Below are 15,863 nucleotides of genomic sequence, written 5' to 3' on the forward strand. Positions count from 1 at the left end.
TTTCTAGATGTATACATTTTAAACGTTGTTTCAGGAAATAAGCTGTTTCGTTGTTTTATGGGACTCTTTCGTTAGTAAACCCAAAAGTGATAGAATTACATAAATATACAGTACTGTGAAAAACGACGTCGTTTCTTTATATTTTGCTGGGAAAATGGGTTCAGGCTGTTATTCTTCAACACAGCCTGTTCGGCTGCTTTCTTGTCATTTCTTCAGGACTATCTCACCAGGCTTCGGAGCTCTTTTGATATTGTCTGCCGTTTGTTTCCTTCTCAGTGAAGATGGTGCATCAAACTCTGACTGTATTCATATTTCCAGCATTTTGTTTCCAAACAATGCAGACCATGACAGAGCCATGCTTTACAGATGGCTGTAGACACCCAGTGTTGCACCTTTTTCCTGAGATCCTCCGTACAGAAGAGTTTCACATTTGGATTCATTACAATAGTAAACCTGTTACCACTGATATTTAGTTCAGTTCTTGTGTGACTCTTCAGATCTTCAGTAAGCCTGGATAAGTTATTTGCTCTAGTTCCTTGGAAGCAAAATATGATGCAATTAAGAGGGGTTCAAAACTTTTGCACAGTACTGTACACTGCTCTTTCTGCTAGCTTGTCCCCATCTATTTTTTACATTTTGTTTTAAATATTAGCTAATGTATTTATAGCTAATAGCATCTCCTCCACTCTTGCTCTTTGCTACCCACGTATTGGCTTGAGTTTGGATCTGTGATTATTATTTACTTCATTTAGTCTCCAATTTAATACTCCTTGCCATCTTCCATATTTTCCATGGATATGAAATCAGAAACAAAATGAATAATTTTTGAAGAAAAAAAACTTATCAAACCTGCTGTCTTCCATTGCTTTTCCAGTCCTTTGTGATCTATACTTTCCATAGCATTCTTATTTGTAGCCTTTGCTGTTTCTGAAACATATATTAAGTATTTTATTGAAAAAACAATCTGATCATTGTAATTAAACAAAACAAGGTAATATATTTGAAGCTTGTTGAAACTGCAAAGCTGCAAGCTTAGACTATTAGCTGACGTAAATAAAGATATAGGCATGTTTCTAAAATCACTGGACTGGCTTTTTTATTCAATATTTTTCTCCAAACATTACACAGAATCTTTAAATGATACAGTTATATACATACACATCAGTGTATTTCTTTATCTAAAAAGTTGAGGGCCACTGGACAATGCAGCTGTGCGTTTCAAGACAGGATTGCATTTCTGATGTTTGTGTACTGAAGAAATTCACATACGGGGTTAATAAGTCACTGGTAATTGAACATGTATTGGAGACTGCCAACAGTGTTTGCTTTACAAGCTAGTTTGGAGAGAGTGGACTGTGCGGGAACCGCTGGGTCAGTGGCACAATGACGACCGAGGAGATGAACACATGGAGAGCAGCAGTATCTTCCTTACTGGGAAGCAGTGCACGTGACCGAACCAGCTAAATACACCACTAATGGCAAACAGCACCTTTCAGTGTGCACCCAGAGACTTAATATCTGTTTTTTAGACTGGAATCATACATGTAATAAGATTTTGGATTTGTGAGAAATAAACCGACATACTGCAGAGTGGTTTGAGAAACACTGATAGACATGCTGCTTTTCAACCAGTTTCCAAAGCTCTAATCTCTGTGTATGCAGGCCAACAGTATACAATGCTAGGTTTCAGAGTCACAAGATGCACCTTGCAAAAACTGAACAATCATTTTCATTACAGATCTTTGGTAAATACCAGCTATATGATGCCGTCTGAGGAGCTCACATATTTAGAAACAAAGCAGCTTGAAGGAAACTCGTCAGAAAATGTTGTGGTTGTTTTTGTACCCACTGATGGAACACAAAAGCAGGCAAAGGGACAACGGAAATTGTAATTTTTCAGTTTTAGCCGGTAATGTGAAGGAGTATATCCAGGCCTGGACTGGGCTGGTCTAAGTGATCTCTTCCCATCCGAACTAAACCACACACTTTATGCGTACAACTAGCTGAAGTTTTTTAGGGAGAGGGATCCCTTAGGCTAAGCATGAACAACAGCATGTCCGAGCGCTGGAAGGAACGAGGTGGCTGGGATGGTTCGGATCCGATGAGAGGTCATCAGTGTCACAGACAGATTAGATGGGTCTCTACATCATCCCCAACTGCATTAGCGTGTTGGCATATGCCATGGGCTTGACATTCGGATGAGGCTGTAAAAGGAGATGAGAATTAGATTCCAATTTAAGAAGATTTTTAAAACTCTTAAGACACTACTAGCTAAACTTTTAGCAGTTAATAGTAGTTTAATGTTTTCGGCTTTATTCCACTTGGTTAGGATAATATATGACTCCACTGCTCATCTCAGGGTGTTATGATTTCTAATGCATCATTTTCACAAATTGTCAGATTACTTATAAATTAGGAATAGGGAAAAAAATGGCCTAAACATGAGGGAGAAGTTCATCTCAGTAGTCCAGCAGATGTCACTGTGCATTAAGCTAACCACATATTCAAAATTTGTATAGTGATGATCTTCATTAAAATATCCACTTAAGTGATATAATATCAATGTTGTTTCTAGGTTTCTTATGTTTAAAATTTTTGTTAATGAGAATGAAGTACTTTTAAGTTTTTGTTACACTTCAACCACTTTTCCATTAGCGCAATTCAATCCCTGTTTCATGTAGAAACATCTGAGATATCGCTTCTTTTAATTAAGGACCTGAAAGTGATGTACCTTACTGACTAAACCTCAACATGCACTTTATGTATTACGGGTAAATTTTTAATCTTTTAGGAGACACTGCCTGCACTGTTTTATTTATTAAATAACTATTTATTTCTATATCATCATCATTATTATTATTATATTATATTGATTTTATTAAACTCAAGATAACAGGACACTAACCACAGCTGTGAACTGGTGAAATTCTGGTTTGAGGTCTGATCCCCTGAGGTGGATATATGCTCCTTTGTTTCCCATCTGATCACTGAGGGGAAAAAAAAGGAGAATACAACAGTTAAAATGTGCCACTTTTTTAACAGTCAACACTTAAGTTAGGTAACTTGATTACTTACCAGTAGTTGGGTGCTGAGAACACGGTGATGCACTTCCCTGAGTGAGTGACCTCGTACCCCTCAGCTTTGACCTCATGACTACGCACAATGAAATCCAGCTTGTTCTGCTCCAGGAAGCGCTCCGTCACATCGGGCCCAAACTGGCAACTCACCCCTCGCTTACTGATCGACCGGCCATTCTGTGTAAGAGGGAGAGAGAGACACAAACTATAAAGCAGGTACTGCCACAAATTGCATCCAGATCTGTAGGAAGCACTGAATTATGCTTCAGTATAAACCTGTGGGTGAGAACTCACCTGTGGCTGTGGATCTGACCAGAGGAGGTCACACATAGGACCTGTGAACGCATGGGGAAAAGTGTTAAATTATACTTGTCATCCCTTTTAAAGGATATTTCTTATAGCAATTTAAACTGATAATGACTTAAGAGTCTGGCCCCACCTGAGTCTGGAGGCTGTCTATTCCTGTCAATCTTCCTTAAGTCTTCCAATGTGACACCATCTTCACTGAACAGCCCACCGTGCATAACCTGACATGGAGAATTTAATTAGAACTGTGAGTACAGCAATAAAAACACATGAAACATTGTGCAAGAAAAGTGATGAATACAAAAAAATAGTAATCAGTAAGTTATCTTAACAACACATACTATTTCAGAAGCATAACTGAGGTGACAGAAATTACATACATTAGCATACTCCTATATACTTTATATCTCATCATTTTGAATTAACTTCCACTTAAATGACAACCATAAGAATTAAATCCATACATATTCACACCTTAAGCACAAATAAATTACTCGCCAGTGTCACCTTTTAGTTCACATTCTCAAAGCTTACCAGTACTTTATTGTTGATACACTGTGCAAGAGGAAGCCACTGGAAGACCTCGCTGAAAAGCTGAAACATCTGGGCTGTGTACTTGGCTTTGACCTCCCCTTCAAATCCATACATCTGGTTCATGTTGTCCGTCTCATGGTTACCTGCAGATTTAAAAGTGGTTACTGCGGATTACACAGGACACTTAAATATTTTAATCAGTCATTACTATGGAGGATCAATTATCCAGCAAATGACTTCTGGGTATCGCTCTTTAGAAGAGTTGTTTGCGATTACCTTCTGCAGAATTTAAACTTTCACCACTAGGTGACAGCATTTCACCCCCTATTTAACAACTTCTGCCATTCACCACATTGCTGCTATGAACTAGAATTTACTCCCAGTTTCTTGTGTGGTTAAATAAATGTTGCACTGACATGTTGCACCATCTAATGGTACAAATTTGTGTGGTTAGTGGTCTGTATTCCATTAAAGTAAAACATGAACCTTTCTTGTTTAGTTGACTATTCTTCAAAACAATATTTACAATATTTATATTTACAATACATAGACTATTTGAACATAATGCCATAGCAGTTGTTGTTTGATATTCTATCAATATGTTCAGTTAATCATGAAAGGTGTTAAATTACTGATAAATTATAGGACTTTGCAGTAGATGCCTTTAAACCCAATGCCAACAGAGATATGTAGTTATCATGATGTACAATATCGCACGTTACAGCAGCCTGAGATCCATGCACAACACTCTTGAGCGCTCTCACCTCTAAGCAAGTGGAAGTTGTTGGGGTAGAGCAGCTTGAAGCCAAAAAGGGTAAGAATGACCTCAACAGAGAAAGAGCCACGATCCACAAAGTCACCATTGAACAGCTGAATGCTGTGGTTAAGCATTATGACGCACAAGTTCTGGACAAGTTTGTGGCATCTGACTGTTACAATTTTAGACACAGAAAAGTACTCCAGTGAACACAAATTTAAAACCAATGTGTGTGAGCGTCAGCAAAAACAAAGGATACATAAGGGTTGGTGTCAGAAGGTAAGCCGTTCAACTTGAAGATGTTGAGGAGATCGTAGTATTGGCCATGAGTGTCCCCACAAATAGTTATTTTTTCTGTCTGTGACAAAGAGAAACAGAACATCTTTAACAAAGAATGGAGAACTTTAAAAAATGGCCATGTACAATCATCTACTACCTGTACTCCCATTATGGGTTTTGTTAGTGTTAGCACTTATAAAATATGACCACGCTCTAATTTTGTACTCATTACTTGTGAACTAAAAAAACTTCACTTCATTCTTGAGTATATGAAGAAAAATCCTCACCTCTTTTAACGTGATTTCAACAAGACTTGGCAGTTTTGACAGAACATCTTTAACTTGCACCAAAATCTGGGAAAAAAAGAAATACATACATACATACCAGTTTAATTTGAAGCATACACATATTTCCATTTCCTTGTCTTACTCTACTATATGTCATATAAATAACTATGGTTACCTGATAAGCACACTTTCTGTGCAGTTTCTTCTGATCTTTGAACCAATCCATCATCTCTTTCATGAACTTCAATGTTACCTTCCCGTCTTCAAGTTTTGGGCCTGTATAGTCATCCTCAATCGCTGCACAGTCAAGATTAATATGGTTCACATCACATCTTTCACCTTATTACCTTCTGAATTAAATATTATTATATGACACTAATGTATATTCCTCAAATAAGAAAGCAAACATACTCATGTTTTCAATGTCCAAAGAGTCAACAACAGATTTCTTTGTCTCGTCGCTGGCAATGGCTCTCTCAAAAGCCTTCTGTTTCACAATCTTGTTACATTCTTGATACTTCATCCTTGCATCCTTGTCATTCGGTCGAACCCTCACTACCTATTATCAGGACAGAGACATGAAATAAACACCCTGGTTAACCTTTAACTGGCATTAAAGCATACATAGGGACAAGGACTTTGTATAGATGCAAAGCTGAGAATATAAATAGAAACAGAAACATAAAGGATCAAATCTCTCAATTAACATACGTAAAATGAACAATGGTTTTAGTCACATGATGTTCTGTCCCATATCTCTTAAGAGTTATACACATTTAAATCTAGCCCCAACCCTTCTTTGCTTACAGAAGCGTTGAATATGCTTTTTGAAATATCATGGTTAGTGGTCTGGTTTGTGCAATAAACTAGAGACTAAGACAGAACTTCAGAGATCCCTAAGGTCTATCGTTATATTTAAATTATATTGCTTATTATGAGGAAGGCACAAACCCCATTAACTGTGGTATGAGAGCCTTCAAACTGGATCTAATTGGCATCATGACAGGATTACAGGATAATCCCCACTTTGTGCTGTTAAGGCAACACAAAGAGCCTAACTGGTGGTGACAGAGCAACAGATGGAAGTGGAGAGCTCTGTACTTTGTTCTATTCAAGGTTAGACTGGATGGCAAGTGTACATGATGTGATTTCTAATAATAAAAAATGCTATTGCTTCTTACCGTTTCGTAGTCTTTTAGTGCAGCTTTAAATTTGCCCAGTGCCATGTTGGAGGTGGCACGGCGGTAATATCCCTTAATGTAGTTTTTGTCTACTTCCAGGGCCTTTGTGGCATCCGCCAGGGCATAACCATAGCACTCTGTGCGTAGGTATGCCAGGCTTCGGTTGCTGTAGTATATGGCATTGGATGGATTGAGTTCCAAGGCTTCTGAGTAGTACTTGATTGCATTTTCATAGTCTTTTTCTGAATAAGGAAAAGAAAAAACAAAGTTGGAGTTTAACTGGACCTTGATCATACACTCAAACATAACGTAATGAGTTACCCACTAGTGAAAGAAATTGTAAAAACTACAATGGTGTGTGTTTAGCAGTGTATATCACTGCCATGATACATGGTTTTCTTAATCATAGGACTGTTGAATTATAGCAAAAATAAATTGTTGATCATTTTGGTCAATCACGATTATTTAACATAACTATTTATACACACAGACACACACACAAACATAATATATACACATATATATTTAATGGGTTTATTTTGAAGGGCATAAACTATATGCAGACCAGTCACCAAACATATTAAGAATTTTTTTTTTTAATTCAGCATTGTTTATGAAGAAATCATATCCCCACCTTTACAAACAGACAACAAACTAAAGCAGGTTTTACAAGTTTTGCAATATATACAACTAAGAAAATAAAACTGCCAAAACGTACTAGTTCTAGACCATATTTGCTTTCTAATGTGTGCCATATATTTCTTTTGTTTATATATATCCCTCTTGATTGTATATATTTCTCCTGTTGGCTATTTATTCCTGCTATCTACCATTTATATTTCATTCCAGCACAGTTGGTGTGGAGCACCCACAATTTCATTGTACATGTAAAATGACAATTCTATTCTAGAATCTGACACCAGGAAAAAATGTGTCTTATATTAGGAAAGTAATGGGACTGCAACCCCGGGGAGTGCATGTCTAACATGGTTATATGAATTATAAAGCAGAAAAATACCACCCCGTCCCTCACATAACAGTCTTTTCTTTGCACCTACCGGTACTCTGACTCATCAGTATCAACCCCGCAGAAGTTTCCCAATTAACCAGCGACAGACAGACCTGTCGTGGGCGTGAAAAATACATCCTGGACAATGTACTTAATACAAAATGTGAATGACGGCTGATAACCTCATATGCATGTTTCACAGATCACCACTGTGTCCAAGCTGGATTTTATATGCTTTGATTTACTAAGGAATCTACCTAAATGAACTAGAAACCCTAGCGCCGGTTGCTTAACAGACACTTTCATTATCTATGTGTTTTGAATGGGGGCGCAACGTGACTACCACGTTTCAATGCTAATCGTACGATATTAAAAGCGCCTCTTCAGTGACTTGAAATCTAATTGCATTTCAGATAAACGAATAAGAGTTGAGTTGCATTGAAGATTTCGTAACTGCTGCCATGAGTTTAGGGAGCTCTGCCTCGCTGCTCTTCCTGTTCAAGCAGCCGCCGGCTAACAGAAAATTCTAGTTCTATGTGAACCTCACCTTAAACTACAATATTAACCCGCTGCGGCGGCTAAATGGAAACAAATCAGTGACTGTTAAACACAGCGCATGGTCATAAACCTTATAACTTCGAGACATTGGATAAATAGGGAAGTTGGTGGTGTAATATACACGACACGAGTGACGGCATGGGTTAACGTCGGTGCTGTCGCTGCTGAGTGTAGTGGCTACTAGCTAGCTGCTGTTACCCATCAGTGCCGCGGATCCCAATGAATGGGGTTTACCATTAGCATGCTCTCTGAGCAACACTAGCTTAGTATTTGCGACCGGCTTTGCTTGAGGTGTACTGCAACACAATCACGCCGCTGCTAACCAATGGTCACAGTGTCAAATTATAAAAAAAATACTGAAAAAACACACTGACTTGACAGGTTTTAGAAATTACCTTTAAAGTACTTATTCGCCTTCTCCTTGAGTAGCTCGGCATCGTTACCTCCCTCCGCCATCTTCTTCTCACTGCCGTTTTCCGATATGTGCGCCATTGGGATGGACTGTCGTAAAGGTCGCAAAGTTAGGTGTAGTTTTTACCATTTGTCATATTGAAAGTAATTTTACGGGGTGATCATACGTGCGACATTACGAAACTACAACATGTAACCCTTGCACACTGTTCGGGTCAAAGTTAATAACATTGATGTTATACCCAATTTCAGATCCACCAATGTGGGTTAAATTATTTCTGGAATAAATAATTCTGGATTTATTATGAGTTACATGTGTATTTCTATGGGATAGTGGTGACAAGTGGTAGAGCTTGACACTGTCATGAGCGATATCTGTGTTCTCATCACATTTGCCCAGGTTTCTGCAGGGACAGACACCATCTGGTTTGACTGATCGTGGAAGAATTTCTAAACAGTAAAATACTAAAACAGCATAGCCGTTATCATATATGGTGCACCCAAGGAACCGAGCTGAGAGGGTGCCAGGAGATCTGAAACAGGTTAGCATAGTGGTGGAGTGGTTAGTGCTGTCCTTAGTTAAGAAGGCTTCTGGTTCAAATCCTGGCAGGGGGCTCGTTGTGTGTAGTTTGCATGTTTGACTCACTCTAAAGTACCTGTAGTGATTTCCTCTTAGTACTCTGTCTTTCTGCCAGGGTCCGAAGACATGCATGTTATAAGTGCATTATAAATATGTAAGTGCTATATATATTTGTGCTTTGCAAATGAAAGCAAAAATACCCACAATTTAAAAGATCCCAATAACAACCAAATTAGATTCCAATTATTCTGATTTATCTGAAATTAATATAATTTAGAGTCAGCTGAGAATCCAATAAAAATCAAAAGAGGAACTTGTGGGGTTATAAGATTAGTTACCTGAGCAGTGATTTCAGTGAGTGTGGAAAACACATGCAAATCCCATACACACATGGTTTCCTACCACTGCTTTAGACTAGTTTGCAATAAGCACGTTTTGTGCTTTGAGTGCCTAAAAAAGTAAATGCATTTCTTTGTTACATTAATATTTTGCTAGTTGGGTTTTTTGTGTTTTTCAGTGTCCACTAATAACTTCCTTTGGTGTCCTATCAGTAAATAGTGAAAGTATGGTTTTGTAATTGAGGTTCACATCCGTGATAAAAAATAAATAAATAAAAAGCCCCTCTAGTGTTTGTTCTCCCTTCTACAGTATTTAAAGTAGGATTTGGTAGCTGGGGAAACTGTGAGAGAATAGTCACCTGGAAATAAGTCGCATAGTGAATTGTTTTGTCAATTCAAGGAGATTTTTATATGTGTGCAGGCTGTGATCAGCTGTCTTGTGCTGCTACTCCAGTATTCCCTTAAAAAATAATGAGATAATCAGATGTTACATAAGCTGTCACAGATTCTTTTCATCCTTTAGACACTTTAAAGCTAATGTGACAGGTAGAATTCCCCTGAGTGAATGTAATCAGTATCATCACCTTCTATTTAAATTGGTTTGCTACCCTCAGTGTAACCTAAATTTCACCATGAACTTTAGGCAAGCAAAATTTGGCTTCAATTTGTTTTCCAAAATGTTGTGCAAAAGCAAAATTTCTGCAGTAATGTATAGATTCAATATCCAATAACTGATTTAAAAAACAAAACAAACAACAACTCTAAAATAAATGAGGATTTTATGCTTTAAGTTTCCCCTTTAAAAGATCTACTTCCTGGACAATCCTTACCTTTGAAAATAACCCTTTCTCACTCTCCCTTCCTCTCTTTCTTACATATTTCTCAATTTCTGAGTTTCACATATTAAAGTTAATTCTGCATCTGTATTTAACTCAGCTGAGACACATTATGTAACAAACTGCACATAAACTGTGTGTTTGCTGATATTGGTTCAGCTCTTCATTTGACTTGCAAATCTAATTTCAATGTCAAATTGTATCCATGTTTGAGTTATTTTAGGTTATCAGCCAGCAGGGGTCAGTAAATACATTCACTGATATAGACATAAAACCGGTTTGTTTTGTAGGCAGCCTTAAGCCTCGCGTGAGGTTAACCATTGAAATTTTAAGATGATGAGTAATTTGTTTCAAAAGAATAATTAGTAAAAGACTGACTTAATGATTCATATGTGGGACAATTTGCCGTGGTCTGTCTGGATTAACTGCTTTAAATACCCTGTCTTTAAATATGCACCTGACTGAGCTACAGAAAATTCCCCATTTAATAAATTGTTGGCTCAATAACAAAAAAGTACAGCCTCTGGCACAGTTACTTTGTTTATGTTACATATGCCTCCAGGCTATGTGGGGTTTACATTTCTCTCTGTCACTGTTGTATGCACGCAACAAGACACACTAATGAGGGGACAAGGCACAGGTGCATAGCTCCACAATGTTTTCACTCACACATGACATCTGATGCACCTCAGTCTCATATAATTGGCTTGTAAAATGTCACATGAACCTAAATTTAAATAGAAACACCTTTCCTTTTCTAGTAGCAATGTACATAGTCACATATGTCTTGTGTACCAGAACATCAGCCCTTTCAGATATAGCTTTGCAGTTTGGTGTATTTGGGTTTTAACTGGTTAGGGTTAGAAGTTCAACAGAACTTGACATGGTGAAGAAAAGCATATGACACAGAGTATACAACCCAGTCCAGTCTGTTGCAGTGACTCACAAGCGACATCCCACCATGAAGAATAAGAGGCCAAGTACTTGGGTGACTCACTGTCCGTGACCTCTACCATACACTTACTAACCTCAGTGTGAGTTCACTTTCTCTTAGAAGATTACCAATGACTCGCCCGCCTTTCTGAGCCATGGCGTGTCTGTGATGGTTTTACTAGTAGCGCTTCAGGGATGGAAAAAAAATATATTAAAAAAAAAACACGTCAAGATTGACTGAGAATGAGCTGACGTTATAGCGTCAGCCACACATGAGAGTAAACGCAGACAGTGAGTGGGAGAGACAGTGTGGGAGGGAGAGAGGTAGAGAAAGTCTGGCTTGGTGGGAGGAGGGAAGAGGGAAATTGCTGTCCTCTCGGGTGCACGATGCATGGGCGTTTTGGTGGTGGGGGGGTCCTGAGAAAGTTAAAACAAACACAAACGGAGGAGCACAGAGATATACGAGCAACCAGAGACAGACACTGATGAAGGTCAGTGGGAATGTGAGTGACATTCCAGGTCCACAAGCCAATAAATGATGAGGTCTCAGAGTGCTTGGAGTATATTGTTACATAGGCTTGTTCCAGACCTTCTTAGTATTTATTGTTTTGTAGCGCATAGTAGTAGCGATTGTGTGATTGTGCCCTACCCCCCAACTCTTTTACTATATCCCTTTAACCATCTTATCAGACCTGGCGAGTATTATGTATAAGTTGAGACAACAACAGTTTCTTCTGCTCTACTCTGTGAAAATAATTCACTAATGAGCGCTTGACTTCAGGGAGTCTGTGGGGGGTCACGTTTATTTGAACCACATGTTTTTCTAGTAGGCAGGGCACAGGACTTAAAGCCAAATTGAAGATAAGTTGTGATAAAAAAAACCCCCATGAGCTTCAGTTACCATCCTAGTTCTCATTTCCGTCATGGTTAGTTTAGACATTGGCTTTGACTGTAACCTGCTGCTTTTTTCTGACAGTGTGAGTCATAAATTGCAGGGATTGCCCACATTGTACAGCAGCATTACAAAGTCTCCTGTTGATTGGTGTAGCCATCAGCTAGTGTGTCAACCAACATCCCCAAATGACAAATTGCATGTTCACTTGTGCCTCAGGAAAAGTGTTGGAAATTTTATGTAAATGGAAAAGAAACGTGATGCATACCTGCTTAAAAAACACTGCTGCTTTACCTTTCCACATTAAAATCCTCTTCTGTTTTTCTCCTGTGTTTCTTGGACTTGTAACCACAGTGGTTAGGGTGGAGACTGAAGGAGGGTATAGAAATCGTTAGTGTTTATATTCTGTTGAGCGTCTGTTTGCATTTCTTGCAGTGCTCTTCTAAGTATAAAATACAAATTTTACCTTTCGGCTACAGTTTGAATTTTGATGACTAGAAATCCTTAAATGAGCATCTGATTTCATGTTGATGATGGTTTTTATTGCTTGTTTTATTTCTTAATTTGTAACTCTTCCATTCAAACACAGATTTTAAGTATGAAGTCATTCAAAAGGGCAAACATTTACTGGTAATTATTGTTCTTTCCTTACCTTGAAGATATATAAACACACAACGGTTGTAGCTGAGTTTATGTTTAGTTTTGATTTGTTTTTTAAGTTGTTTTTGTTGACTTTTTTTTTTTTTTTATCATTTTCTGATACATAGACAAAGAAAATCTATGTTTTGTTTTGTTTTTTGCAAAAAACCCGGCCATGAAAAATGAAAACGACTAGCAGAATAAATGGAAACTCTTTAACTTTGCATCATGATTCCATTTGCTTTATTTCTTCACTTCAGTTTTTAAAAGCTGGGTTATAAGTTTAATATCAGATTTGGTGCTACAACGAATGACAGCATATTTTCCAGTAAAACAAGCAGTTTTGTCTCATGAAACAAATACACTACAGTTAGTTGCTTTAGCTACTGAAACCACTACTCCATACCTGAGTGTAAGCCCACACACAGCCTGAGTGGAATCAGTCCTTTATGATGGAAATGTGAAGCAGACTATGGGAAGCTGTATTTTTAATGGCTATAGCTCAGCAACCCCCTCCTGTTTGACTGGCACCACAGCCTTGTTAAAGGAAATTTGGAAAATGACTGACTAAACAGATAATTTGAGTAAATAAAAACAAATTGCACAGGGAAGTGAAATCAGCTCAGATTCCTTATAAATTAGATAAAGATGAAACGTGATCTTACAGAATGAACAACGCCTTTGACATGAGCCTGACCTTTTTTGAGGCATATCTGTGGATATTATAATTAACCGCTTTGTGTTTCCTACTCCTTTTTGGTTTTCCATTTGCTTTCTCTGACAGTGGTCAAGATTTTTCCTTTCCATTGTCCTGACATCTTCAGCCCGATTCCTTTCAAAGTCAACCTCTCCCATTCACCTCAAATTTTGCCACGATTCCCTCACTTATATACTTTCTGTGTGCCCTTCTTTCGGTCTCTTTTTCTCGCTTTGAGTGTTTGATGTGTGCTGGGCACGAGAACAAGGGATCGGATACACACCCCAAACAGGAAATGAGAAATTCAAGCAAATAGGGCAATGACTCTGCGCCTCAGAGAGAAAGACAGAAGCTCATGTGGAGGAATGCAGATAGATAGAGCATAGCAGACAGCGGAGGATGTGAAATAGACATGCTGAATCAACATGCTATGAATGTTTGAGGTGAAAAGTTTGTTATAGTCTGTATGTGAGCATGAAGAAAGGCAAGGAGAGGAACATCCTCAGTAAAAAGTATTTATACACAGTGACCACCCATGACGCTGCTCTTCATTGCCTTGTGATATCAACCATCATGGTGAACTTGGCAAGTTTTCATCTAACACACGCAGGCTTTCACCTTTTTAGAGTTCATTACCAGCTCGCCCATTTCACTTGGATGTGACGCCAACTCTTTGACAGACTTACATCTTAAATCTCACAATAACCTTCTATCGTAAAGCGAGAAAGAGCAAGAGGATAATCTATCAAAGCGAGAGTGGCACGTAAGCCGAGGAGTTGTGTGACCGGCTGCACCCCTTTGATCTGGCTCTGTGGTTGTTGTTTTCACGCTAGTTAGCGGTAGTGACAGCATGTTGTGGCGGCTAGTTTATTTTACATTGCAGGCTGTGCTCCTACTGTTTATGAGCAATGAGCGACTGAGCACAGCACACATGGTCACGCTTTCCCACAGAAAGGAACCGGCATCATAAGTGACTCAGGATGTCTGGGTACACACATTCTGACCATTAGATGACTATGGGACTTGAAAGGAAAGGAAGACTTCAACAGAACTCTGCAAATAAGGTGGAAAGAGGGACAGGTTGTTGAAAAATCTGCCCCAGACTTCTTCTAATGTGGTGGAATTATCTCAAGTGACTAGAATAGCTGTAACAAACAAGCAGCGGAGCAGACAGTTAGAAGTATTCAAAACAAGCTGTAAATATCTGTCAGTAGAATAACATTACTTTGCCAACCACAGCATTATAGTGTACACACAGATGTTTGCAAATCACTAATTAGACATTATAACTTTGCCATGACAATACCAGCTATGAGGCACAAACAAAGACCCTGAACAATATCTGAAAATATTCAGTCACACATGGGCAGGCCATCCAGGATGTTGTGGGGGAGAGTTTCCTCTTCCTGTTGCTCTTACTGTTGGACTTTCCTGTCAGTTAGCATTGACTACTGACAGCACTTTGGGAGCCTTCCAGACTCATCCCTTAACTTTATTTTTGTATCTCTAGGGAGTAATTCATTACAGCAAAGTATTAGTTCACATCCTGAACTCTTGGGTGGCCAGTCAGAGGAGGCAGCATTAGATGTAGGTGCCTTTTGCACCAGATGGCCCTTTCTACCTATTTGCAGTGCAGACCAGCGGGTGTATCTAAAGGAAAATGAGGACCACACTCAGTCGTTTAGTCACATGTGTTCATCAGGTGCTGTGAACCAAAAATCCACCACAGATATCATCTTCCAATTTCTCACTGGACCTCAGTAGAATGAGTCAGACTTTATGATCTTTGCCTTTATCATCAAGTAGTCGGCCTTCCAAATTAATTTAGTCACAAATACTACTATGGAAGGCACGGTGTGTGTGAAACTCTCGGCCATTCCAGTGCATTAAGGGTGAGTCTTGATGATTCAGCAGTGCCAGAGGGGCGGGACTGTGGTGCTGATGCTAGGATAGACTGGCTTGAATTAGGGCCTTCTTTCACAGTCTGGGTTCTGTTATACCTCTCTGACAAAATGCCTTTTTTCCCCCCTGGTTGTGTGTTGAGCACGTGTGTATATGTGAGGATGCCAAAGCTGTTGTCGGGCCTGTGAGAGGAGAAATCTTGGTTGTTACAGGCTAAAAAGAAAGGACCAAACCAAAAGAACAAAAACAGAAGAAAAAGCTTTACTTAAAAAAAAGCAGCAAAATCATGTTATGGAAAACCCTTCATTAACTCCTTTAGTTATGAATTATTTTAAAAATGAAAGCATCTTTTCAACATTTCTTTTTTTTTTTTTTACTCAGACTGGACAGGGAACGTCACCAACTGACTACTTCCATTGTTCAACACTGCCTGAACTCTGCTAGACAAGCTTTCTTATAATATTTAAGCAGTCTTCAGGAATAGTTTTCCAGGCTTCTTGAAGAACATTAAAAGCTCTTATTTTGATGTTGGCTGCCTTTTGTTCTGTTTTCTGTCTAAAGCCTTCCAGGTGATATTGCACAGTGCATCAAAATCTGACCGTACTTTTCAGCGTTCATTTCCATCCAAAAATCCCCAACACCACTAA

The 15,863-nt window shown here is 38.7% G+C and overlaps 1 protein-coding gene across 1 annotated transcript; it reads right to left on the reverse strand.

Moving 5' to 3' along the window:
- Positions 1-1,070: 1,070 nt before the first annotated feature.
- On the reverse strand, positions 1,071-12,314 carry ppp5c (protein phosphatase 5, catalytic subunit). The gene is made up of 14 exons (XM_080888157.1): positions 12,247-12,314; positions 8,384-8,489; positions 6,422-6,663; positions 5,652-5,799; positions 5,416-5,537; positions 5,241-5,306; positions 4,934-5,032; positions 4,682-4,787; positions 3,918-4,060; positions 3,517-3,604; positions 3,372-3,412; positions 3,076-3,254; positions 2,906-2,987; positions 1,071-2,204 (listed from the first exon to the last, which is right to left on the reverse strand). Exons 1-14 carry the CDS (start codon positions 12,280-12,282, stop codon positions 2,142-2,144), a joined length of 1,521 nt encoding a protein of 506 aa, XP_080744283.1. The 5' UTR covers positions 12,283-12,314; the 3' UTR covers positions 1,071-2,141.
- Positions 12,315-15,863: the final 3,549 nt, after the last annotated feature.

The sequence above is a fragment of the Rhamphochromis sp. 'chilingali' genome (genome assembly GCF_963969265.1).
Source record: "Rhamphochromis sp. 'chilingali' genome assembly, chromosome: 8".
Taxonomy (NCBI): Eukaryota; Metazoa; Chordata; class Actinopteri; order Cichliformes; family Cichlidae; genus Rhamphochromis; species Rhamphochromis sp. 'chilingali'.